Below are 25,742 nucleotides of genomic sequence, written 5' to 3'. Positions count from 1 at the left end.
CCCAGCTGAATTAAGGTTTCCATACGAAATCTTCAATTCAGCTTAGCTAAATTAAAGTTTCCATACGAAATCTTCAATTCAGCCTAGCTGAATTAAGGTTTCCATATAAAATCTTCAATTCAGCCCAGCTGAATTAAGGTTTCTATAGGAAATCTTCAATTCAACCCAGCTGAGTTAAGGTTTCTATAGGAAATCTTCAATTCAGCCTGGCTGAATTAAGATTTCAATATGAAATCTTCAATTCAGCCCAGCTGAATTAAGGTTTCTGTATGAAATCTTCAATTCAGCCCAGCTGAATTAAGGTTTCTGTATGAAATCTTCCATTCAGCCCAGCTGAATTAAGGTTTCCATAGGAAATCTTCAATTCAGCCCAGCTGAATTAAGGTTTCTGTATGAAATCTTCAATTCAGCCCAGCTGAATTAAGGTTTCTGTATGAAATCTTCCATTCAGCCCAACTGAATTAAGGTTTCCATAGGAAATCTTCAATTCAGCCCAGCTGAATTAAGGTTTCTATAGGAAATCTTCAATTCAGCCCAGCTGAATTAAGGTTTCTATAGGAAATCTTCAATTCAGCCCAGCTGAATTAAGGTTTCTATAGGAAATCTTCAATTCAGCCCAGCTGAATTAACGTTTCTATAGGAAATCTTCAATTCAGCCTGGCTGAATTAAGGTTTCTATAGGAAATCTTCAATTCAGCCTGGCTGAATTAAGGTTTCTATAGGAAATCTTCAATTCAGCCTGGCTGAATTAAGGTTTCTATAGGAAATCTTCAATTCAGCCTGGCTGAATTAAGGTTTCTATAGAAAATCTTCAATTCAGCCCGGCTGAATTAAGGTTTCTATAGGAAATCTTCAATTTAGCCCAGCTGAATTAAGGTTTCCAGAGGAAATATTCAATTCAGCCCAGCTGACTTAAGGCTTCTGTAGGAAATCTTCAATTCGGTCCAGCTGAATTAAGGTTTCCATAGGAAATCTTCAATTTAGCCCAGCTGAATTAAGGTTTCCATAAGAAATCTTCAATTGCACTCAGCTGTATATACGATTTAATGTGTCCTCTATACCGCTTGTAGCTCCCTCCTGTTGCATGACGTCTGCCATTTGATTTCCTTCCGTTGTGTGTTTTTTCTATATCTGGGAATCCTTATATTTTGTAACTGTTGTTTTACATTTGATGATTTAGTGCCACCAAAAGCCATTGGAATTTCATTGTTAGTTGTTTTTTCTCCAGCTGTTATAGTTTTTCTCTCCCTCTCTGCCGCTCCCTTGTATTTCTCACTCTTGGCTGACTCTATTCTTTTAACGAAATGATAAATGAAACTTTAGTGGCTTCTGACCCATTTAATAGAATTTCTCATTGCGAAAAAAAACTCAACAAAAAATAGAAATGTTTGCTAAAGTTTCATGAAGCATCATGTGAAAGAAATGCAAAAAAATTAGTAGTAACAGAAGAAAGAAACTAAAATCATGAATGAACAATCAAGCAGCACAGCATCTTTGCAAACAACTAATCGAGGTTGTGACGTTCACAGGTTCCATCCACATCCATCCATTCGTCTCCTTTCCCGCTGTTTGCAAATTACATTAGGTTTGGCACACATTTTTATTTGTGTGTGTGTTCTCCCTCTCTACCTTTCTCTCTCTATGTATGTGTTGGGTAAAATTTTCTTGAAATATGTCAGAAACAATTACACACTGTAACTGTTTTTGTTGTTCGAAGCGGAAATACAATTAATTAATGTTGAAGGACTCTGCTGATTTGATGCCATACACAGAGAACGTGTGTTTCTCTCTTCGTTTCTTTTTTTAATTCTCAAAATTAATTAACTAAAGTGAAGAGAGATTTTATTTTAATATACATTAAAATAATAAAATGAAAATAAATCACTTTGCTGAATTAGGTTAATCATAGGAAATTTTAAATTCCTTCCACATAAATTAGGGTTAGCATAGGAAATCTCCAATTCAATCCAGCTGAATTAAGGTTTCTATAGGAAATCTTCAATTCAGCCCAGCTGAATTAAGGTTTCTATGGGAAATCTTCAATTCAGCCCAGCTGAATTAAGATTTCTATAGGAAATCTTCAATTCAGCCCAGCTGAATTAAGATTTCTATAGGAAATCTTCAATTCAGCCCAGCTGAATTAAGATTTCTATAGGAAATCTTCAATTCAGCCCAGCTGAATTAAGATTTCTATAGGAAATCTTCAATTCAGCCCATCTGAATTAAGATTTCTATAGGAAATCTTTAATTCAGCCCAGCTGAATTAAGATTTCTATAGGAAATTTTTAATTCAGCCCAGCTGAATTAAGATTTCTATAGGAAATCTTCAATTCAGCCCAGCTGAATTAAGATTTCTATAGGAAATCTTCAATTCAGCCCAGCTGAATTAAGATTTCTATAGGAAATCTTCAGCCCAGCTGAATTAAGATTTCTATAGGAAATCTTCAGCCCAGCTCAATTAAGATTTCTATAGGAAATCTTCAATTCAGCCCAGCTGAATTAAGATTTCTATAGGAAATCTTCAATTCAGCTCAGCTGAATTAAGGTTCCTATAGGAAATTTTCAATTCAGCCCAGCTGAATTAAGGTTTCTATAGGAAATCTGCAATTCATCCCAGCTGAATTAAGGTTTCTATAGGAAATCTGCAATTCAGCCCAGCTAAATTAAGGATTCTACAGGAAATCTGAAATTTCGCCCGGCAGAATTAAGGTTTCCGTAGAAAATCTTCAACTCAGCCCCGATGAATTAAGGTTCTAATTGGAAATCTGCAATTCAGCCCAGCTGAATTAAGGTTTTTATAAGAAAATTTGAATAAAAAAACATATTTTTGTTATTTTTAATAAATTATTTACTTTTTATTAATTCTCTCTCTCCCTCTTTCTTTTAGATTTTATATCTCACACGCTTCAATTTCATTGATGGTCGTATAAATTCTGGAATTCCTCACCTCCGTTGGTATATTCAAAAACAGCGTCTGTATAAAATTATAATACAAAATCGATTCATCCGGGAAGGCTATACTGAAGACGAAATATAATTGTAAACAAAATTCCATGGCCTCCAGGACGGTACTACACTGATAATATTGCTCCTCGAAGTAAACGAATATCTCTTCAATATCACCGCCCAGTTCACCGATTACTAGCAGCATTGGTGGTATCGCAGTGGTGCGTGATTCTATGGCAGCATCTAGTTTAGCGCGAGAGCGTCGTATACAAATGCATGAATTCTGTGAATCTTCTATGGAGTAGCGCTTCTTCCGGCGCACCCCACTATCATCGTTAAATATTTGAAGTGTTGGCGGGAAGAGTTGGTGCAGGCACCAGAGAATGCATAAGTGTTGGGATTCTGGGAAGAAAAGAGAAATATTTTTAAAAAATCCACGCCTATTTTAGAGTTTTTAAATTTTTTTCTGGACTTACCTGTTGAACAATATTTATATTTCACCGAAAATTTATAACTTGCCATTTTTAAGAATAAAATTTTTTCCAATTTCTTGAGATTTTTTAAGAAAATTTCCGAAAATTTTGTAGCGTGGGGAAACTTGACCATGAAATCCGAATTGACCTAGAAAACGAAACAGAAAACGTTTTTTATTGGAAAATAATTTTGAGTAAAAAAGTAGAAGGACTCAGATCGATTAACCTTTAATTGGAAGTTCATGGCTTATAGATTCCGAAATTTCAGTTCAATTTGTTTTTGCCCTAGCCCATTCCGATACTTACATAGTCTTTGGCCTCGGACTTTTTATATTCCGGCCATTTATTTAAAATATCCTGCAACGATTCAATTTCATCAATATCCCGAAAACGAATAGCTTGTGTACGATTCCAAAACTCCATACGCTCCTCATGGCTGTGCGCACTAAATCTCATGTGATCCTCATTCAACTCCACAATGCATTCTTTCTCTGGAAAAAAAATATTAAAAATGAAAATAAAAAAAATCTCAAAGATTCCAGGTTCCCCATATACTTATTGCACCATCCGAAGGTGATGCTGGTTTCGAAATCGATTCCGACTCCTCGACCTGTTGCTGTTGTTTTAGTCTCCTATGGATTCTTTTCATATTATGTATCTTATTATAGAGACGTCCCCTTCTACCCGTTCGATAGAATTCCTCCCGTTCGGTGGGAAACATTTCGAGAATTTGTTTTTCCATACTGGTGGCTTGGCTCATCGTTAGCTTGCATTCATTGGCATCTATATGGCGGGCTAATATATTCAATAAAGTGGTACGGTGATCCTCTAGGAAGATTTTATGTTGCTGGTAATAACTTATGAGGGTCTTACCCTCAAAGGTAGAATTTAGAATATCCCGGACGGAATATGGTGAAAAGTTTGTGGGCCCCATATCAGAAGGCGTCGAGACTGATGGGAGTGGTGCCGCAGAGCTTTCACTGGCCACATTAGCAATTTTTGGCAATGTGGTGGATGAAGAACGTCTGACAGCTGACGACGACATTTCAGGCCTGGATACATTTGTTGTGTTGTCATCCATATCTTGTAAATTATCTTCGGTATCATCATAATCATGTACCTCCAACTCTTGAGAACTTTCATTTGGTTTCAATCTCTTCGTTCGATTTTCTGTTATAGCAATTGGTACAACTTGGCTTCGAAAAGCTTTCGGTGTATCATCTAACAGCTGCAGCTGCTGCCATATGTTCAAACGATGTTCGAACATGACCTGATCACCTAATGGACGATTTGCAAATAATTTTTCAATATGTTGTGGCTTGAGTATCTTCAGAACTTGAAGAGTGATTTTTTGTTCCCGAAAATGATTGTAGTGATGCTCCAAATGCCACGAAGTGAGGAGATTTTTTAATTCTAAATCCCCGGAATGGCTGTCGGGATGGGTGGTCATTCTTCTTTAAATTTATTTAAAGAAAAATCTGGAAAAAGATTTTTTAATTTTTAAAAAAATCCACGACTTGTGTTAAATTTGAAAAAAACAATTATTTTTAAAAAAAATCAATTAAATTTTTTTTTAAATTCACACCTTGCGTTAAACCTAGAAAATGTTGAAGACTCTTAAAAAATATTTATAAAAAAATCTACGCCTTGTTGAGGACTCTTAAAAAATATTTATAAAAAATCAACGCCTTGTTGAGGACTCTTAAAAAATATTTATAAAAAATCCACGCCTTGTTGAGGACTCTTAAAAAATATTTTTCAAAAATCCACGCCTTGTTGAGGACTCTTAAAAAATATTTTTCAAAAATCCACGCCTTGATTTGTACGCGTGGTTTTATATTTGTCGGGATCGGGATCGGTGTTGAGAGTTTCTCTCTCTTGAGAGAGTAATTAGAGTTGCGCTATTTTTAATTTTGTAACAAGCGTACTTTTTGTTCACAAAAGGTACGAATTGACATAAACGTACCAAAACAAAAATTAGATTGTTTTATTACCCTTGAATACATTTACGCTTAAATTATAACATATATTATTTATGCAAATAACTGGTATAAATATTGGCCAATATTTATCGATAATTATGATTTATTATCATTTGAAGTAGAATTTCAGGTACCTTTTCGTACTTTTTTGTTCCTACCTGTGGTAATGTTTTCCAACACAATTCACAATTTACCTCTGAGAGAGAGAGAAACTCTCAACACCGATACCGATCCCGACAAATATAAAACCACGCTACCTCTTTTATTGTTCTAATTATTTCTTTTTATTTTCTGATCACAATAAACGACAACACACAATAATCACTCCATTACTTCTCGTTTGCTTTAATTGCAAATTCAACGTAAATTGATAACACATTTCATCAAACTAAACTCACTCAAGCAACCTACATTAATACACGATGGGTTAAACAACAACAACAACAGAGACCGGTTGCTTCATATGAAGAGACTCTCTGAGTGCACTGTATGTACTCTCCACATTAGCTCTCAACGACCAACCAAGCAAAGGTAACGGACAACAAATAAACAAACACCAAACATGATTGAATGCACGATTGACTTGGCTAAACACTATGAATGAGAGCGGGAGAGAGAGGGGCAGATAACAAAGAAACCACCACTCATGTGCTTTGTTGTTGTTTGTTGAACAAACAAGCAAAATTGTTATACACACACAATCCGCCGTCGTTGTCAAATCAATGCAAAATGTTTGGTTGATAAAATTTGTTGTGTCACACAACTAAATAATTTAATTAAAATTTAATAACAAATGACCACACCCTAATATTAATTACATTTTATAATTTTTAATCACCTTTTGTATATTTTATTCGAATTTATTATTGTTCGTGTGAATATTGTTTTGTTGTCGTTTCGACGACCAGCAACGACACTTTGTTGTTCGCTTTAATGAAATCCAACGTTGACTAAGATTTGCATTGGACTCAACAAGGCAGGCAGTGGTCTGATGTTGCGCTCTCTCTCTCACTCAATTATCTGGGAGATAAATATAGGTAAAGAGAATTTTAGTTGTATTTGGGATTTTGTATTTTGTTTTTGCAAAATAGTAGGTTGTTTTTTTTTTTTATAAAAACAACAAACTGGGAAATTTTTGCGTGTATATTTTCGTAGGTAACGGGAAATTTTTGCGTTTGGTTAGGTAAAGTGTGGAGGGCGAGATAGGTAGATAGTGGTTACATTAAATGCAGGGTTGGAAGTTTGCAGTCATTGCTGTGAAAATTAATGAATTGTTTCTTTAAATGGCTGTAACTTTGTTAAAAATTGTCGTATTGCGATCAAATAAAAAGTGTTGGAAAGATTGAGGCTTTAAGAAAAAAATAAAAATATTTGTTTTGCTTAAAATATATTTATGACTAAGAAAAATATTAATTGAAGCATACAAAAACAGTTGTGCATTGAAAAAATCTTGCAAAAATATTTTTTTCCTGATTTTTCAAAATTTGTTTTAAAATCCAAAAATATGAAAATATATATTTTTTGAGCAAATTGAATTATCTATACTAATAAAAGAGTAAAGTGATTGACTGATTTAACGATTCATCAACGCCCAGACGAAACGGCTGAAGTTAGAATCTTGAAATTTTGGGTGAAGGTCACTCTTGGTCCAAAGGTACTAGAAGTACTAAATGTGATACCATTCGTATTTGGCGAACCGGTATAGCTAGAACTCTTACATTTTAAATGAGGATCACTGATGGAGTGTAGAATATATATAGCAAAGGTTTTTTTTTTTGGACATTCGAACTATAAGTATACGAAAAGTACTAAAATGTACTAAATTTGGTACAATTCCGTAGCATGTGAATGGATAGAGTTAAAAACTTGAAATTTGGAATGCGAATAAGGGTTGAGATGTAGGTTCTATTAACGAAGATGGCTTTGAAAGCGTGTACTCATGTGTACGAAAAGTACTATATGGTACTATATTTGGTACAAATTTAATTTAGAGATTAAAATCGAGCTGAAATCCTGGAATTTGAAATTAACATTACCGTCGGAGTGTAGGATTGGGATATGAACGTAGTTTTGAAAATTTGTTACATATGTGTGCCAAAAGTACTAAATCGTACTATAATACGATTATATAATATAATAGGTCAGGATCACTGTTGAGGTGTATATTTGTACTAAGTGTACTAAATTTGGTACAATTTAAATTGTGGGTGAAGCGATAGAGTTGGAATCCTAAAACTTTAATTTAGGATCAGTGTGTGGGTGTAGGATTGGGGTATGTAGGAATTTTTTGAAATTGGTACTACTGTGTTCTAAATTTGGTACAAGGTGAATTGTGGGTGGACCGATAAAGTTGGAATCCTGAAACTTGGATTTTGGTTCACTGTGGGGAGAAGGTTTGGGTTACGTAAGAAGTTTTGGAAATTCGTACTACTTTGTACTACATTTGGTACAATTTGAATTGTGAGTGAACCGATAGAGTTGGAATCCTGAAACTTGTATTTAGGATTACTATGGGGGTGTAGGTTTGTGGTAAGAAGGAGGTTTTAGAAATTCGTACTACTGTGTACTAAATTTGGTACAATTTGAATTGTGGGTGAACCGATGGAGTTTTTGGTAAGAAGGAGGTTTCAGAAATTCGTACTACTTAGTATAATTTTGTAAGTGAACCAATAGATTTGAAATCCTGAAATATTTTATTTGAAATCATTGTGGTGGTGTAGGATCGGGGTATGCAGGAAGTTTTGTTGGATGGTGAAGAGGGTACTTATGGAAATAATGTGTTCTAAATGGAACCATATTTGGTAAAATTCGGATTTGGGTGAACCTTTAGAATGCAATTTATGGTCGATATTAATGTGCAGATTTATTTTTGCAGTATTTTGTGAAAATAACATAATATGTTAATACATGTTTAAATTATTCTCACATTCGCCAACTAAGGTATGTGGGAAGTGTTGGAAATTCCTACTTATGCTTGTTAAAGTAGGTAGTTATTTGATTTTTTTTCAAAATAAGTATTACAAGAGTACAAAGGGTAAAAATGACACCAAATTTAGTATACAGATAGATTTCTGTTGCGGTCGGAATGGGTGTGTAAGTTTGAGATATAGAGATATATTTGAAAAACGTACTATAATGATTAATGGTTCTAAAATTTTAATAATGGTCGATATATGGTTTCAAATACATCCACATTCGCTAACGAAGTAGCGGGTATATACTAGTTCATTTATAAAACTCTTGCATTTTTTCTCTTCTATAAGAAATGCAAATATTTTCTTCAGTAGCAAATGGAAAAAAATCATATTTCCGGTTTCCGTTTCTTATTGTTTACTCTCTCGCCTTTCTGCTCCTTGTAAATAATTGTTAGTTTATATTCGTTTTGAAATGTAAATAAACCCCAAAAGCATTAGAAAATAGTTCCACATTTATTTCTTTGCCCCCGATTACAAGAAAAACAAATATTTTCTATAATTTGAATAGTTTCACTAAAACCAATATGTTCCCGCAATCTCCCACCCCTCCCCTCCTTATCAAAGTAACCAATTTTCTTTGAAAAAAGATTCCATCCAAATGACAATGATAAATGTTAAAGTCATTAAAATTCGATTTGCAAGGATACTGATTTGTTATTGTTGTTGTTTTCGATTTTCTTCTTCTTTAGCATTTTTCCTTTTGTTTCAAAAGAACTTTTTGTTAACGAGATTTATTCGCAAGCGGACAAGTACAAGAAAATTTACATGGTTTTTATGAAAGAGGGGGATATGTCAAAGAAGGGGCTCCACATTGATGAGCATAAAGTTTATTGTGGGGAAAAAACTGAACTGAACAGAAAAAGGGATACTCAAATCCGTGAGACTTATAAGTTTTCCACTAATTGCTCTTTGATATTCTTCAAGTGGTTATAAAAAAATTGTGGCTGAGCGTGAAAGTTTTCTATTGAAAATATAATGATCGAATGTAAAAAATAAAGGGCAGAATGAATAAATGTGAATCAAAGCAAGTGAAGTATGGATGGAGGAAAATAATCAATTAAAAAAGGTTATTAGGGAAATGGCGAGGATTTTATATAAAGAACAACAAATGATTAAAAAAATATTTTTAAAAAAATCCACGCCTCAACTTCGCCTTGAAAAAATATTTTAAAAAAAAATCCACGCCTCAACTTCGCCTTGAAAAAATATTTTAAAAAAAAATCCACGCCTCAACTTCGCCTTGAAAAATATTTTTTTAAAAAATCCACGCCTCAACTTCGCCTTGAAAAAATATTTTTAAAAAATCCACGCCTCAACTTCGCCTTGAAAAAATATTTTTTAAAAAATCCACGCCTCAACTTCGCCTTGAAAAAATATTTTTAAAAAATCCACGCCTCAACTTCGCCTTGAAAAAATATTTTTAAAAAATCGACGCCTCAACTTCGCCTTGAAAAAATATTTTTAAAAAATCCACGCCTCAACTTCGCCTTGAAAAAATATTTTTAAAAAATCCACGCCTCAACTTCGCCTTGAAAAAATATTTTTAAAAAATCCACGCCTCAACTTCGCCTTGAAAAAATATTTTTTAAAAAATCCACGCCTCAACTTCGCCTTGAAAAAATATTTTTTAAAAAATCCACGCCTCAACTTCGCCTTGAAAAAATATTTTTTAAAAAATCCACGCCTCAACTTCGCCTTGAAAAAATATTTTTTTAAAAATCCACGCCTCAACTTCGCCTTGAAAAAATATTTTTAAAAAATCCACGCCTCAACTTCGCCTTGAAAAAATATTTTTAAAAAATCCACGCCTCAACTTCGCCTTGAAAAAATATATTTAAAAAATCCACGACTCAACTTCGCCTTGAAAAAATATTTTTTAAAAAATCCACGCCTCAACTTCGCCTTGAAAAAATATTTTTTAAAAAATCCACGCCTCAACTTCGCCTTGAAAAAATATTTTTAAAAAATCCACGCCTCAACTTCGCCTTGAAAAAATATTTTTAAAAAATCCACGCCTCAACTTCGCCTTGAAAAAATATGTCTTAAAAATCCACGCCTCAACTTCGCCTCGAAAAAATATTTTTAAAAAATCCACGCCTCAGCTTCGCCTTGAAAAAATATTTTTAAAAAATCCACGCCTCAACTTCGCCTTGAAAAAATATTCTTAAAAAATCCACGCCTATTGTAGGACCTTGAATAATTTTCCTTCAAAAAATCCGTTATCACCCATCACCCTAAATTCCTAATGCTGAATTGTAGCAATCCAATTAAAAACCGCCAAAGTAGGCGATTACAAAAGAAACGATTTCAGCCGAAACTAAGAGCTTAACGAGAGTGAAATCTGAAGTGTTCTGCACTTTTGAATATTAAGCAGGTATGCAGGAGCAGCAAGTAGATGAGGACGATGATGATGATGACAGAGGGTAGGGAAAAAATCCAAATCACATTTTGTAATCATGTGGATTTCAAACGAATTCCGAACAATTTCCCCATACCAAGGATTTCCAGGAAGAAGAACAAGAAAAGCAGGTAACCACCATCAACATCAGCGATTATAATTAAATGAAAACATTAATACACGGAGTGAGTGATAGGGCGGACGGGATATACAGAGGAATGCAGACATGCAGCCCTTCTAGTTGCCTGGCTGTTAGACGGTACTGATGCTGGTGACGACATAATAACGGATGCAAAATGTCAACATTAATTTATTTTTCATTTGACAAAAGCTAAAACAATCTGAGGCGAGGCAAGAAAAAAAAAATGGAATCCAACAAGCGGAATCTCAGGACAAACAAAAAAACAACAACTACGCATATCAGTGCTGCATTCCTAAGGGGTAGCCAAGGATGGAGATTTGCAAGGGGCAGACAGAGGATAACATAACAAAATGAAATTATTCCACAGACGAAACGAGACGAAGAACAAAAAACACAAAATAATATATTTCAAATGACAACAAAGGAAGAAGGAACCTAACTCGAAAATCTCCAACTGCAGGATGAGGAAATCACCAAACGAAAGGAAACTAAAAGGGGAAATTCCAAATGCAAATATTCCACAAGCCAACCAACATTCAGCAAAGACAGCAATGGAATCAAACACTTAACATTGTTGTCAGAAGTTAAACCACAGAATAAGCTAAGCCCGTAGATCGGAGGGGCGACTCAAATCACCCTTCATCCTCTTTACATGTATCTCTTCCTCATTCAGAAGAAAAACATCGAAACAAAAAAAGAATGTTCGTGCATATCAAATCAAGTAAAACAGTCTGTTAGAATGGATACCAGCAGAGTAGTACCCCGTACAGGAACCGCTTCATTTTACGCTTTTCCATCCCATCTCCAGTTTTGCGATTTTTTTTGTTGCTTCGCACAGAAAATTACAAATGCAACAGACATTAGCACCGCTAACAGTGCCATTGCCAATGACATTACCACTGGAATTCTGTTAGCTTTATCTCAGTAGTTAGACAAAAACAACAACAACTCGGAATGGTGTTTGGCTGGCTGGATGGCTGGCAGACGCATGCCAAAGCCAGCCACACTTTTACATGGACATCAACTCAGCATCAAATCCTTGTTCAAAGCCGGTAAGAGGGCGACATGCCGCACAAAAAGCTAGACAAACCTAAAACACACACAAAATAGAAAAACAAAAGAACTATGCATGGATTTCAACAGGAAGATATCCAAAAATTAAAGGGTGGCGTTACACAGGAAAAAGGATACACTATTATTCTATGGGTTTTTAAACAAATCTTCAAGGACTAAAACAAATGCAATCAGTTGCTTAAAAAATATTTTAAGGACCTACATAATGCGTGGATTTTTTTAAAAAATATTTTTAAGGACCCAACATATTTTTTATGGACCTACATAAGGCGTGGATTTTTTAAAAAATATTTTTAACGACCTACATAAGGCGTGGATTTTTTAAAAAATATTTTTAAGGACCTACATAAGGCGTGGATTTTTTAAAAAATATTTTTAAGGACCTACATAAGGCGTGGATTTTTTAAAAAATATTTTTAAGGACCTACATAAGGCGTGGATTTTTAAAAAAATATTTTTAAGGACCTACATAAGGCGTGGATTTTTTAAAAAATATTTTTAAGGACCTACATAAGGCGTGGATTTTTTAAAAAATATTTTTAAGGACCCAAAATATTTTTAAGGACCTACATAAGGCGTGGATTTTTTAAAAAATATTTTTAAGGACCCAAAATATTTTTAAGGACCTACATAAGGCGTGGATTTTTTAAAAAATATTTTTAAGGACCCAAAATATTTTTAAGGACCTACATAAGGCGTGGATTTTTTAAAAAATATTTTTATGGACCCAAAATATTTTTAAGGACCTACATAAGGCGTGGATTTTTTAAAAAATATTTTTAAGGACCCAAAATATTTTTAAGGATATTCGGTAATGTTGTCTTCCACTTGGTCTTTCCACCTTATTCGTGGCCTTCCCCTTCTGCGTGAACCATTAGCTGATTCGCTTTTATATGCCTTCTGGGCTGGGGCATCTTCTTCCATTCTCACAACATGACCTAGCCAACGTAGTCACTGCAGCTCAATACGTCTAACAATGTCGAAGTCCGAGAATAGCTGGAAGAACTCATGGTTCATTCGACGGCGATATTCACCGTCAACGCAGATCGGCCCACAGATCTTTCGGAGAATTTTTCTCTCAAACACTCCAAGAGCTGCCTCATCTGCTTGCACAAGTACCCATGCTTCAGCCGATTATTATTCTTCAGCCGATTGATTGCTATTCTGACTACCATTATCTATTATTGGTTCTGGGGTATCCTCTTCACTGCTACTATTTGATACCAGAAGTTTTTTTAATTTTGGATTTTTTTTTTTGGATTTTGTTATATTGTTTTCATATATTTAATTTTTCATCTCTCCATTTTTGTCTCCCTATTTTAAAATTTATAATGCAAAAATCCAAACCAAAAAAAAAACATACATTTTGAAACATTTATAAAAGATTTAAATAAATTCATAAGCAATATTTGCAGCTCACACTTCTTGATATTTATATTTTGGGGATTTACAGGACTACACTGAATATCCTGGAGATGAATTTTAAGATACAGCTGCTGCCAAATACTAAAAAAACCAACATGTCTGTTGAATCAGTATGCCAGACGGACACCTTTGCCAGCCAAGGAAAATAGAAAAAAACAAAACCCTATCATAGATTATTGCATTTGAATAAGAAATAAGGGTTCAGTCTCTAGGTCCCGGTGATGAAATTTATAAAATATAAATTTAAAGAAAATTTACAAAAAAATATTTCATTTTGAATTTTTTTTTAAATTCCCACATCTAATATTATTTTTTGAAGTGAAACCGGTTTTCAAAATGTCGAAATTTTCCAAAAAATCATTCTCCAAATTTCTTTGTCGCAATTTGCCTGAATATCACAGTTGTTATTAAATTTGAATTTATTTAAATACAGAATCTTAAATAAATTTCAATTGTTCTTGTTCCAGCACGTCACCCCCTCTCAAAACATAAACTTCCGACGAAGAAAACTTCTGCACCAATTACTTTTCTGTGGAGGGTAGTGTTTTTTTTTTTTTTTTTTTGCAAAACTAAGTTCTCAGTTTTTATTTACTGGACCAGTTACAGCTGCAACTACTTACAATTTATTCTAACAAGCGATATCCCCAGTTGATATTGCCTGCATCCTTCGCTCCTCCTCTTACCCTCCCAGGATGCTCAATGCAACAGCAAACTTAAGTAGTTGCTGCCAGCAGCTTGTGTTTTGTAAAGTAGCCTTTGGTGACATTAGCGTCAACAGCCAAACTACAACAGCAGATCCCACGACAATTTCCCTATTGCTTCAAGAAAGGACTAGAAAGGACGACAATGAAGAAGAACAAGCTGAAGAAGAATAAAACTTGTTCTACTACTACAAATAGTTGTAATTCGTATTGTGTTGAGAGAGCACTTCAAGCAAAACACAAATCTTTTTTCTATGAAAAACTAAAAGATCGGAAGGGGGAGGGGGGAGCGTAGAGGGGAGGTATCACAACAAAATTTGAATAATGTAATGATGACATAGAACATTTTAACAGTTTTTAAATTGAGTAGTTCTCGGAGATTTTAGAATAACAATTTTAAAGAAAATAATTTTTTCAAAAAAAAAAAAAAAAAAAAAAAATATTTCAATTTTTTTCAAGGCTCAGCAGAGGGAGGGATTTTTTTAATTTTTTTTCAAGACTTTTTTTATTTTTTTTTTAATTTTGTTTCAAGGCTTAGCAGAGGCGTCGATTTTTAAATATTTCAATCACATATTTATATTTGCTTCGCTTCCATTGTAGTTATTCGGTCATAACCTCAATTGAACCGCAGCATTACATCAAAACACAAAACAGCGCCTATAATTTTCCGACTTAATGAAAAATAATGTTTGACGGCATTGTTGTCAGAGTCATTAACTGGCCGAAATGTCCTTAAAAATTACTCCTTTGACATTTAGTGTCATGTCAGCGAATGCGCCATCCCAACAAAAAAAATTGAGGTTAACACAATTAAATGAAGGATTTACAAGGTGTCAATGTGCAAGTGTTGTTAAGTTAAGGACATGAGCCGCGGCAATAAATCTTCGCTATAATAAAAAGGTGTTTGTGTGTCTTTGTGTTTATAAGGATATGATTGGGGATTTAAGGCATTAAAGGCTGCAATGAAGTTGAAGGAGTCTTGCAATTGTGAGAGTCTTTAAAAAATTATTTAAAAAATCCACGACTTATCTGAGTCCTTGAAAAAATTATTCAAAAACTCTACGCCGTGCCTGAGTCCTTGAATGAAATTTTTCAAAAACTCTACGCCGTGCCTGAGTCTTTGAAAGAAATTTTTCAAAAACTCTACGCCTTGTCTGAATCCTTCAAAGAAATTTTTCAAAAACTCTACGCCTTGTCTGAATCCTTCAAAGAAATTATTTAAGAAATCCACGCCATGTTTGAGTACTTGAAAAAATCATTTAAGAAATCTACGCCTTGTTTGAGTCCTTGAAAAAAATTACTTATAAAATCCACGCCTTGTCTGAGTCCTTGAAAAAAATTATTAAAAAAATCCACGCCTTGAAAAAATGATTTTTTGAATCTTTTAAATCCCTATTTAAACAAATTATTTATTCCCCAAATCTCCCCAACCTTTGGGACCCTTAAATTCCATTCCAAGTACGTTCTTCCTCCCACTTCGAAAGGATGCAAAAAAAAAAAAAAAAAAAAATCTTGACAAAAATCTTTTTCTTTAGTTTTCCCAGAAAAAAAGAAATCCTTTAGCGAATCTTTGAAATGTCAGCGACAGCAACAATGAGCTGAAAAGAGAATAAACTGAGGCTACAATCTTTTGTGGCAAAGAGAATCGCAAAATAAGGAAATAAGCAGCCACCAAGCTGAGGAAGAAAAAGACGAAGGCGAAGAGGCGAAGCGAACGGAACTTCAGTTGAATATAGCAGAAGAATTTGGCTGTCAGCCCAATTTAATAGTTTTCAAATCATTGCAATCATTTTTGCCCGAGGCCTGCCTCCATCTTTAGTGTCCTGGCTTGACTTGTAGTTCTTTTTTTCGATTGCCACTACAAAGCATTCAGCTAAAATCGCAATCACAATCACGATGATGATCATCATCATCAGCAGAATTTTTTTGCTTTAGTTTCGTATCCTTTTTTTACTGTGCATACCCAAAAAAGCAAGGATTGCAGTTGGTGCCTTAAGGGAAGGGGCTAAAGAGGGAACTTCTTTTCTTTTGCCATTTTTTATTATTTGAGTTGTTGTTATAGATAGCCATAGCTTGTGTTCTTTGTTGCTGTTGGAGCAATAAGTCAAAAACTCAAAAGACATATAAATTTTCCAATTTTTGTGAATCCTCCTCCTCCGATGATATTGACAATAAAAGAAATTGCTTGGCAAAGATTTCCACTGCTTTGTGGTCGATAGTTTTTCCAAAGCCTTTTCCATTGTTGTTTCGCTGTAAGTAGTTGAAATTATCGTCTGGAATGGGGAGAATACTCATTGAACATTGAAGAGCTTTTTAATAATCGTTTATAAAACATTGAAGTGAATGCCCAGAAGATTTCTCGATTGCAGGATTGGAATGTCCTTTGAGATTTGATTCCAATTTTTTAGTGGCAAAAAAAATTTAAAGGAAATCTAAAAAATATTCAGGGAATGTGAAAAAAACTTTGAGAATGAAGAGGCAGAGAGTCATTAAAACTTCAGGCGTGAAGGTAAAAAACGTTTTTTTTTTAAGACCATAGGCAGGGATTTTTAAACAAATTTTTGCAGTGTCCACAGGCATCGAATTTTTATACCCTTCACCATACTGTGGTACAGGGAATTATGTCTTTGTGCATATGTTTGTAACAGGCAAAAGAAAACGAGATAGACATATGGTTCCTTTTGAGAATAGGCATAGAATCACCTTCTGAGTCGATTTACAGTTTACCGTCCCTCCGCCCGTCTGTCCCACATGTATTTTTGTGAACAAAGTACAGGTTGCATTTATGATCCGATTTGGATGAAATTTGGCATAGGTCACTTATTCGGCCCGAGGACGAACCCTATTGAAATTGGGAAAAATCGGTTGAGATTTAGATATAGCTCCCATATATATTTTCGTCCGATTTTAGGTAAATGGTGTACCAAAGTCCCCATATATCTTTTGATTTGCCTGAAAATTGGCATAGCGAAATGGATTAGGTTAAGAATGATGAGTAGTGAGTTTCGGGAAAAATCGGTTCAGATTTAGATATAGCTCCCATATATATTTTCGTCCGATTTTACGTAAATGGTGCCCAAAGTCCCTATATATGATTCGATTTACCGAAATTTTGACATAGCGTACTGAATTAAGACTAGAATGATGTGTGTTAAGTTTTGTGAAAATCGGTTCTGATTTAGATATAGCTCCCATATATATTTGCGTCCGATTTGATGTAAATGGTGCACCACAGACCCTATAAATTTTCCGATTGGCACGAAATTTGGCAAAACTTTCTGAATTAAGTCTAGAATGATGTGTATTAAGTTTTGGAAAAATGTACCCATTACCCTCTTGTATGTACCCATAGTGGTGAATGGTATCATATAGTCAGCCCCGTCCGACTTTTGAACTTTCCGTACTGGTTTTAATAGCAAAAAAGGGGTGTATTTATACCTTACACAACTATATAGCTTTGTGCAGCCCCTAAAGCTTGTAACGCCCCCAAATATTGGTTCTAGACCCACCTTTAAATATACCGATCGTCATATTTCGACTAGCCTAGTCGATCTAGACATGTGTGTCCGTCCGTCATTTTAATTTGTAAACACGATACAGGCCACAGTTATGGACCAATTTTGCATGTAGGATGTGTTCTGGCTAATGAAGACCCCTATTATTTTTGATAAATATCGGTTAATATTTAGGGGATGAAATGGACCAAAAACTTAGTTGTTGTCCGTTTTTCTGCTCGCTACAGAGGCCTTAATTATGGCCAGAACATTTTGATAAAGATTAGTCAATATTTAGCGGGTCAAATGGACCCCGACTTTTGTGTGAAAAATTACAAAATTTGTATTCTATAGCGTATATATTTGCCCCCGAAGGAAATAGACCCGAGAAGTTGATAGCATATCCAAGAGGAGTAGTTGACCTCTTGGATATACTAATTGTAGTGCCGTATGTACTGGGATGTAGGAGTTACACTTAAATATTTACAGGTGCTTACATACCCAGATATTATTTAGTAGTCCATTACCACACTAGATGGCGGAAATATAGCGCTGATCGCTTTGAAATTTTCCATGAGATTCCAGTTGAGGTCAAGGACAACGTCTAAAATTTTCGGATAAAAATTTCAGATAATAATTTTGGGATGAAGTGTACTGGACTGGATTATAAGCCGGACATCGTAACACACGGTGAAGGGAATCTGGACAAGTAATTTGAAGTGCTATAATGAATATTAGTAATATTTCGGAATATATGTCAGTGTAAGGAAGAGGTGCTGTCTGTTGACCTCTAATCGGGTAAAAGGCTGCAAATATCACAAAATATTGCCCAGGCTCGGAATAAACATCCGCCGAAAGTTAGAGTTCCGTGGTAGTTATGTAGGGTATCGTATGGTCGGCCCCGTATGACTATACTGCTCCGCTCACTGGCTTATAAAATAAATTAAATTTATTGCTTTTAATAATTTAATTTAAATTTATGAACCTTTAAATTATTCCAACAGATACATATATTCCCTCGTCCATCACCGTTGCATAATTAAAATAAAAAAAATTGTAACAGCTCAATTTTTTTTTTTAATTCACCTGCAAATGTGCTGCCGCTCATTTCATTCCATTTGTAATTATTTATTTCATTGTGTCATTTGCAATTCCGGCATTTCAGTTATGCAAGTTAATTTCAACAACAATTTGTTTGTTGCCACTGGTGTTGTTGTATTCCATTTCCATCGCTGTTGTTGTTGTTGTTGTTGTCATAAATGTTATAAAAGATGAAATACCTTTTTGCCGTTACCCAAAAAATAATTATAAATATTAATGTAATTGTAGATATGTAAATGCGAGTGTATGTGTGCGTTTTATAATAGCTACTGGTGGCCAATTGCTGTGATAGTGTGAGTATGGGTATGGATGTATTTGTGTGTGAAAAATATTATGTCCCAACATATGATGTCCTTAGCTGGAGACAATGGCTTTTTGTTTTGGCATACAACCATGGGCCACAAAATTATTTTTTTGGAAAATAAAAAAATATGTTTATGGAATTCGTCATACAAATTGGGTCAAAAGACAGTGGGACCAAGTAAAATAGGACCATATTGAACGATGTTTTTTATAGTCTACATTTACATTTAAAATTTCGGCTGATGTTATACCCTACCTATTTTCAGATTATTTAGACTTTATTGCCCGACAATTGTTCCACTGCCTAGTCCCTCTACATTTTTTTTTAAATTTTACACACACACAGCAACACAATATCTGTTACTTGTAACAATATGTACACCATTACATGCACACAGAGAATTGTTATTTATATTAATAACTGTGAATTATCCTGTCAAGGTAAATACAACGCAGTAAAACGTCCCGCGACATTCATTTTCCATTGAATGCAATGGCAAACAAAGTTTTTTTTCAAACCAAACAGACAGACAGACAAACAAGCACACACACACACCCTTGCAAAATATATAATGAATCACAGATACAGCGAACCGGCGACAATCATCATAATTCCATACATTTTACATCAATGTATGTGATCAAACACACACACGCGCACGCACACAAAGAGATAATTATACAGGTGAGCAGCAGTGCACACACGTGTATATTACATTTGTGTAAAGGTGATATGTGTTGTAACATATTTTCCGTTTCCTTCCCAGCCCTCTCCCTTCGCATACATTAGCGACAATAAATGGATTTGTTAGTTCCATAGAGGTGTGGGTGTACATTCATTCATAATGTCATATTAATGTTTGTGGTGGTTCTGATGCCAAGATTTCTGGTCCTCGTCAATTTAGAGCCAGACACATTCTGGGAGGAACAACAATTTCCGAATTGTTGATTTCAAAACAAAAAAAAAAAAAAAAAAAACTGCAATCAGACAGTTGTAATAATATAGATTTCAGTGGGATGTAGATCTTAGATTTAAAAAAGATTAAAAAATCCATACACTAAGGAGCTTTAAAAAAATATGAAATAAAACCAGTGAGCGGAGCAGTATAATCGGACGGGACCGACCATACTATACTCTACACAACAACCACGGAAATCTAACTTTCTTCGGATATTTATTTCGAGCCTGGGCAATATATCGAGATATTTGCACCCTCTTTCCCGGTTTGAGGTCAACAGCACCTCTTTCTTACACTGACATATTTTCCGAATATTACTAATATTCAGTACAGCCCTTTTAATTACTTGCCCAGATTCCCTTCACCGTGAGTTGGGTTGTTATGGTCGGCTTATAATTGTGGCTTATAGGTCGACTCGAAAAAAACACAATAAATTATGTTTTCGGTCCACATCTTCCCAAAGTGATTATCTGATCATCACGGAAAATTATAGGCTTTGTCCTTGACCATAACTGGAACCTCATGAAAAATTTCAAAGTGATCAGCGCTATATTTCCGCCCTCTAGTGTGGTAATGGGTTACTAAATAATATGTGAACGTAAGCACCTGTAAATATTTATGTTTAACTCCTACATCCCAGTACATACGGCAATATAATTGGAATCAATGTAAATGTCAACCACTCCCCTTGTATATACTATTAACTTCTCGAGTCTATGTCCTTCAGGGCAAATATATACGCCATAGTATACAAATTTTGTAATTTTTCACACAAAAGTCGGGGCCCATTGGACCCGCTAAATATTGACCGATCTTTATCAAAACAGGAATGCTTATTCTTTGCCCCAATCCCTTCTCCATGTAATATTTCGCGATGTTTGGGCCATAATTGCGGTCTTTGGAGCGACCAGAAAAACCGACAAAAATTAAGTATTTGGTCCATTTCATCCCCTAAATATTAACCGATCGTAACCAAAAACAATAGGGGTCTTCATTGGCCACAACCCATCCTACATGCAAAATTTCGTGAAGATTGGTCCATAACTGTGGCCTGTATCGAGTTTACAAATTATAATGGACGGACGGACGGACACACATGTCTAGATCGATCGGTATACTTAAAGGTGGGTCTAGGACCAATATTTCGCGGCGTTACAAACTCTTGGGGGTGCACAAAGCTATAATACCCTGACAACATAATTGTGTAGGGTATAAAAATCCACGCCTTGTTGGTAGCCTTGAAAAAAATATTTTTAAAAAATCAACGCTGTTCACTTTAAGACCACTGACATCTAATTTGAAATTATAGCCAAAAAATATCCTTAAAGCAAAACACGTGCCACGGGCACTCAATTTTCTCAGAAGTGTGTAAGTTTCTTCAAACTTTTTTTTCTATTTTTCAAAATGTTTTCTACTTAACAAATGAACAACAAACAACAAAAAAGTAACAGGACTCTCAACCAAAAATCTAGACAAATGCAACACGTGTCCTGGACATTTGTTCACTTAAGAAAAATAATACAGCATAAAACGCACAAAAGGACTATTCAAAATCATTTGGCCGGCACATTTTTCCATATGTGTCCATGGAATCCTTTTCACGAGGAGGACTATAGAATTTTGCAAAACAAAACCAAACAGAACAGAACAGAAAAAAGGATACATTTGAGTGAATGTTTTTAAAAACATGAACGAATACAAAAGGAATAAAAAGGACCCTCCCATGTTGCCATTAAGCCACGCACACACACATACACAGCAGGTCTGGGGAACAGGAGGAATGCCTGTTTGGAGGATGGGCGGTACGATGAACTGATAAAAACCTACATTAAGCCCAGTAAATGAAAATTAATTTGTCTGGACTTTGAAAGATATGTGTTTTATGTAATGGTAGTGTTTTTTGTTTTTGCTGTTATAGTTGTAGTTGTTGCCATGTATGCGTAAATAATTGTACAATTTACACACACATACATTGTCAGATAATCTGTAATGCAACCAGCGACTCAGATTCAGACACTATGAGGTTTTGATAAAAGCCCTAACAAGCTACACTAATACAATGAAAATTATACCTAAGCAGGAGAAGAGCAATAGGGATTAACTAATAGAAGGCTTAAAAGGATTCTCATAAAAACATAGTTCTGCCAAGGTTACAACATAGGCGTGGATTTTTTTTGAAAATATTTTTCAAGGACCTAAAATAGGCGTGGATTTTTTTAAATCTTTTTCAAGGACCTACAATAGGCGTGGATTTTTTTTGAAAATATTTTTCAAGGGCCTACAATAGGCGTGGATTTTTTAAAAATATTTTTCAAGGACTGACAATAGGCGTGGATTTTTTGAAAATATTTTTCAAGGACCTACAATAGGCGTGTATTTTTTAAAATATTTTTCAAATACCTACAATAGGCGTGGATTTTTTTTAAAATATTTTTCAAGGACCTACAATAGGCGTGTATTTTTTGAAAATTTTTTTCAAGGACCTACAATAGGCGTGGATTTTTTGAAAATATTTTTCAAGGACCTACAATAGGCGTGGATTTTTTTTAAATATTTTTCAAGGACCTACAATAGGCGTGGATTTTTTGAAAATATTTTTCAAGGACCTACAATAGGCGTGGATTTTTAAAATATTTTTTCAAAGACCTACAATAGGCGTGGATTTTTAAAACATTTTTTCAAGGTCCTACAATAGGCGTGGATTTGTAAAATATTTTTTTCAAGGACCTACAATAGGCGTGGATTTTTAAAATATTTTTCAAGGACCTACAATAGGCGTGGATTTTTTAAAACATTTTTTCAAGGACCTACAATAGGCGTGGATTTTTTAAAACATTTTTTCAAGGACCTACAATAGGCGTGGATTTTTTAAAACATTTTTCAAGGACCTACAATAGGCGTGGATTTTTTTTAAATATTTTTCAAGGACCTACAATAGGCGTGGATTTTTTGAAAATATTTTTCAAGGACCTACAATAGGCGTGGATTTTTTGAAAATATTTTTCAAGGACCTACAATAGGCGTGGATTTTTTTGGACCTTGATTTTTTTTTAAATTTTTTAAGGTCCATAGCGAGGACTGGATTCTTTTTAATTACACTATTTTTTCAAGGTCTCATCAAAGGTGTGGTTTATTTAAATATATTTTAAGGTCATAAAAAGTTCGTGGCTTTTTGAACAATATTGTTTTCAAGGTCTATAGCAAGCAAGGGATTTAAAAAATATTTTTTCGAGGTCTATGGATTTAATTTTTTTTAATTAAAATGTTCCCTTGTGTTATCGTTTATATCCTTTACTTATATTTTCATTCCACATCCTTTCCATTACCTTATTTTCAATATAACTTTTCATCTGAGATGGACTTTATGCTACATTCCGCCAGCCAGCCAGCGAGCAAGCCAACCAACCATCGAACCAGTCAGCCATGCCACGGATTACATTTAAGAGATTAAAAGTGTTGCAGTGACACAAACGTGGGCCACTTAAGACGGCATGTGATTTATGTAACATTAACGGGCTAGTTTTTTTTGGGAGGGTCTGTTGTTGTTTTTCCTTTCTCGCTGGCTTGTTTGCTTGCCTTCATTCGGTTATGCCTTTCTTTTATGTCTGAGGCTTTGTGTGGGTTTCGCTTTTTTTCGAAACGAACCCAAGGTATTATTTTCGAAAAAAAGAGAAAGATTAACAATTTCATAAGTGATTAAAAAAATATATCCCGAAAAAAAACACAAACACATCCACAAAAGGACACATGAATGGAGAGGAAAACCCTTTCATTTTTGTGTGTTGGAGGGAAAAATATTTTAATTATCCATCCTGACGAAATTGATAACGAAAAAAAAATAAAAACAACAGACAAAGTTCAAAGGATTAACATTTTTGAAAAGGGTCAATCTTGGAGAGGAATCTGTGTGTGTGTGTTTTTTATTTTTTACAGCTATGACTACAGCTCCAAAAATTTTGGGAGAAATGGTCTGAAAATTACTAATGAAGTTATAGTTCTGTTGGCGTGTCATTTGTTCTAATGTTAATTATTAGGTTAGTTGATTTGTAGATATAATAATCAAAGGATATGTGACAAGGATCATGTGAGGATATTTGATGCTGAAAAAAGGATTAACTAATTAAAAGTTGATTTACAAAAATCTTCACTTAGCAGAGTGGAGTAAACTTTAAGGACTCCAGAAGTTGTTGAATAAAAAAATATAAAAGGGCAGATTTTTAATAATATTTTTTGGGGCTTAAGCATGGCATGGGTTTTTTAAAAATATTGTTTAAAGACCTAAGGCAACGCGTGGATTTTTATACCCTACACAATTATGTTGTCAGGGTATTATAGCTTTGTGCAGCCCCAAGAGTTTGTAACGCCACGAAATATTGATCTTAGACCCACCTTTAAGTATACCAATCGTTATATCTCGACTTGCTGAGTCGACATGTGTGTCCATCCGTCCGTCTGTCCATTATAATTTGTAAATACGATACAGGCCATAGTTATGGACCAATCTTCACGAAATTTTGCATGTAGTATGGGTTCCGGCCAATGAAGACCCCTAATGGGATGAAATGGACCAAAATCTTTATTTTTGTCTGATTTTCTGGTCGCTATAGAGGCCACAATTATCACCCACACATTACGAATTTTTACATGGAGAAGGGGATCGGGCCAAGGCATAAGCATGCCTGTTTTGATAGAGATCGGTCAATATTTAGTGGGTCAAATGAACCCCGACTTTCGTGTAAAAAATTACAAAATGTATATTCTAAGGCGGATATAGACCCGAGGAGGAGACCCCTGAAGGACATAGACCCGAGAAGTTGATAGTATATCCAAGAGGAGTGGTTGACCTCTAAATAAATGCCAATTATATGGTCGAATGTACTCAAATGTGGGAGTAACACCTAAATATTTACAAGTACTTACGTACTGGGATATTATTTAGTAACCCATTACCACACTAGAGGGCGGAAATATAGTGCTTATCGCTTTGAAATTTTCCATTACATTCCAGTATTTGTCAAGGATAACGCCTATAATTTTCGATGATGATCAGGTAATAATTTTGGGATGAAGTGGATCGAAAACTTAATTTTTTTGGGTCGATCTATATGCTACAATTATAAGCCGAACATCACAACACAACTCACGGTGAAGGGAGTCTGGACAAGTAATTAGAAGGGCTGTACTGAATATTGGGAATATTCGTATAATATGTCAGTGTAAAGAAGAGATGCCGTTGACCTCTAATCAGGCAAGAGGGTGCAAATATCAGGAAAAATTTCCCAGGCTAGCAAGAAACATCCGCAGAAAGGTAGAGTTCCCTGGTAGTTGTGTAGGGTATCGTATGGTCGGCCCCGTCCGACTATACTGCTCCTCTCACTGGTTTAATACTAGTTTTAAAATATATTTTCAGGACCCTACAGGAGGCGCGGATTTTTTAAAAGATTTTTCCAAGGCCCTACAAGAGCCGTGGTTTTTTTTAAATACTTTTTTCAATCCTACATTTAGGTGTGGATTTTTTAAATATATTTTTTCAAGCCTAAATTTAGGCATGTATTTTTGAAACATACTTTTTTTTAAACAAATTTTTTCAAGCCTACATTTAGGCGTGGATTTTTTAAAAATTATTTTTCAAGCCTACATTTAGGCGTGGATTTTTTAAAAATTATTTTTCAAGCCTACATTTAGGCGTGGATTTTTTTAAACATATTTTTTCAAGCCTACATTTAGGCGTGGATTTTTTAAACATATTTTTTCAAGCCTACATTTAGG

General features: G+C 34.6%; 1 protein-coding gene across 1 annotated transcript; it reads right to left on the bottom strand.

The window, feature by feature from the left end:
* Positions 1-3,704: 3,704 nt before the first annotated feature.
* On the bottom strand, positions 3,705-4,869 carry LOC133329496 (uncharacterized). Its single transcript, XM_061537968.1, has 2 exons — positions 3,975-4,869; positions 3,705-3,910 (listed from the first exon to the last, which is right to left on the bottom strand). The coding sequence occupies exons 1-2, from the start codon at positions 4,867-4,869 to the stop codon at positions 3,705-3,707; spliced, it is 1,101 nt and encodes a 366-aa protein (XP_061393952.1).
* Between the last annotated feature and the right edge of the window lie 20,873 nt (positions 4,870-25,742).

Source organism: Musca vetustissima, unplaced genomic scaffold (assembly GCF_032173495.1).
Source record: "Musca vetustissima isolate MV318-11 ecotype Yass unplaced genomic scaffold, APGP_CSIRO_Mvet_v1 utg31086, whole genome shotgun sequence".
NCBI classification, from domain to species: domain Eukaryota; kingdom Metazoa; phylum Arthropoda; class Insecta; order Diptera; family Muscidae; genus Musca; species Musca vetustissima.
Note: the sequence above shows the minus strand (reverse complement) of the source record. Positions and strands in the feature narration are given on the sequence as shown.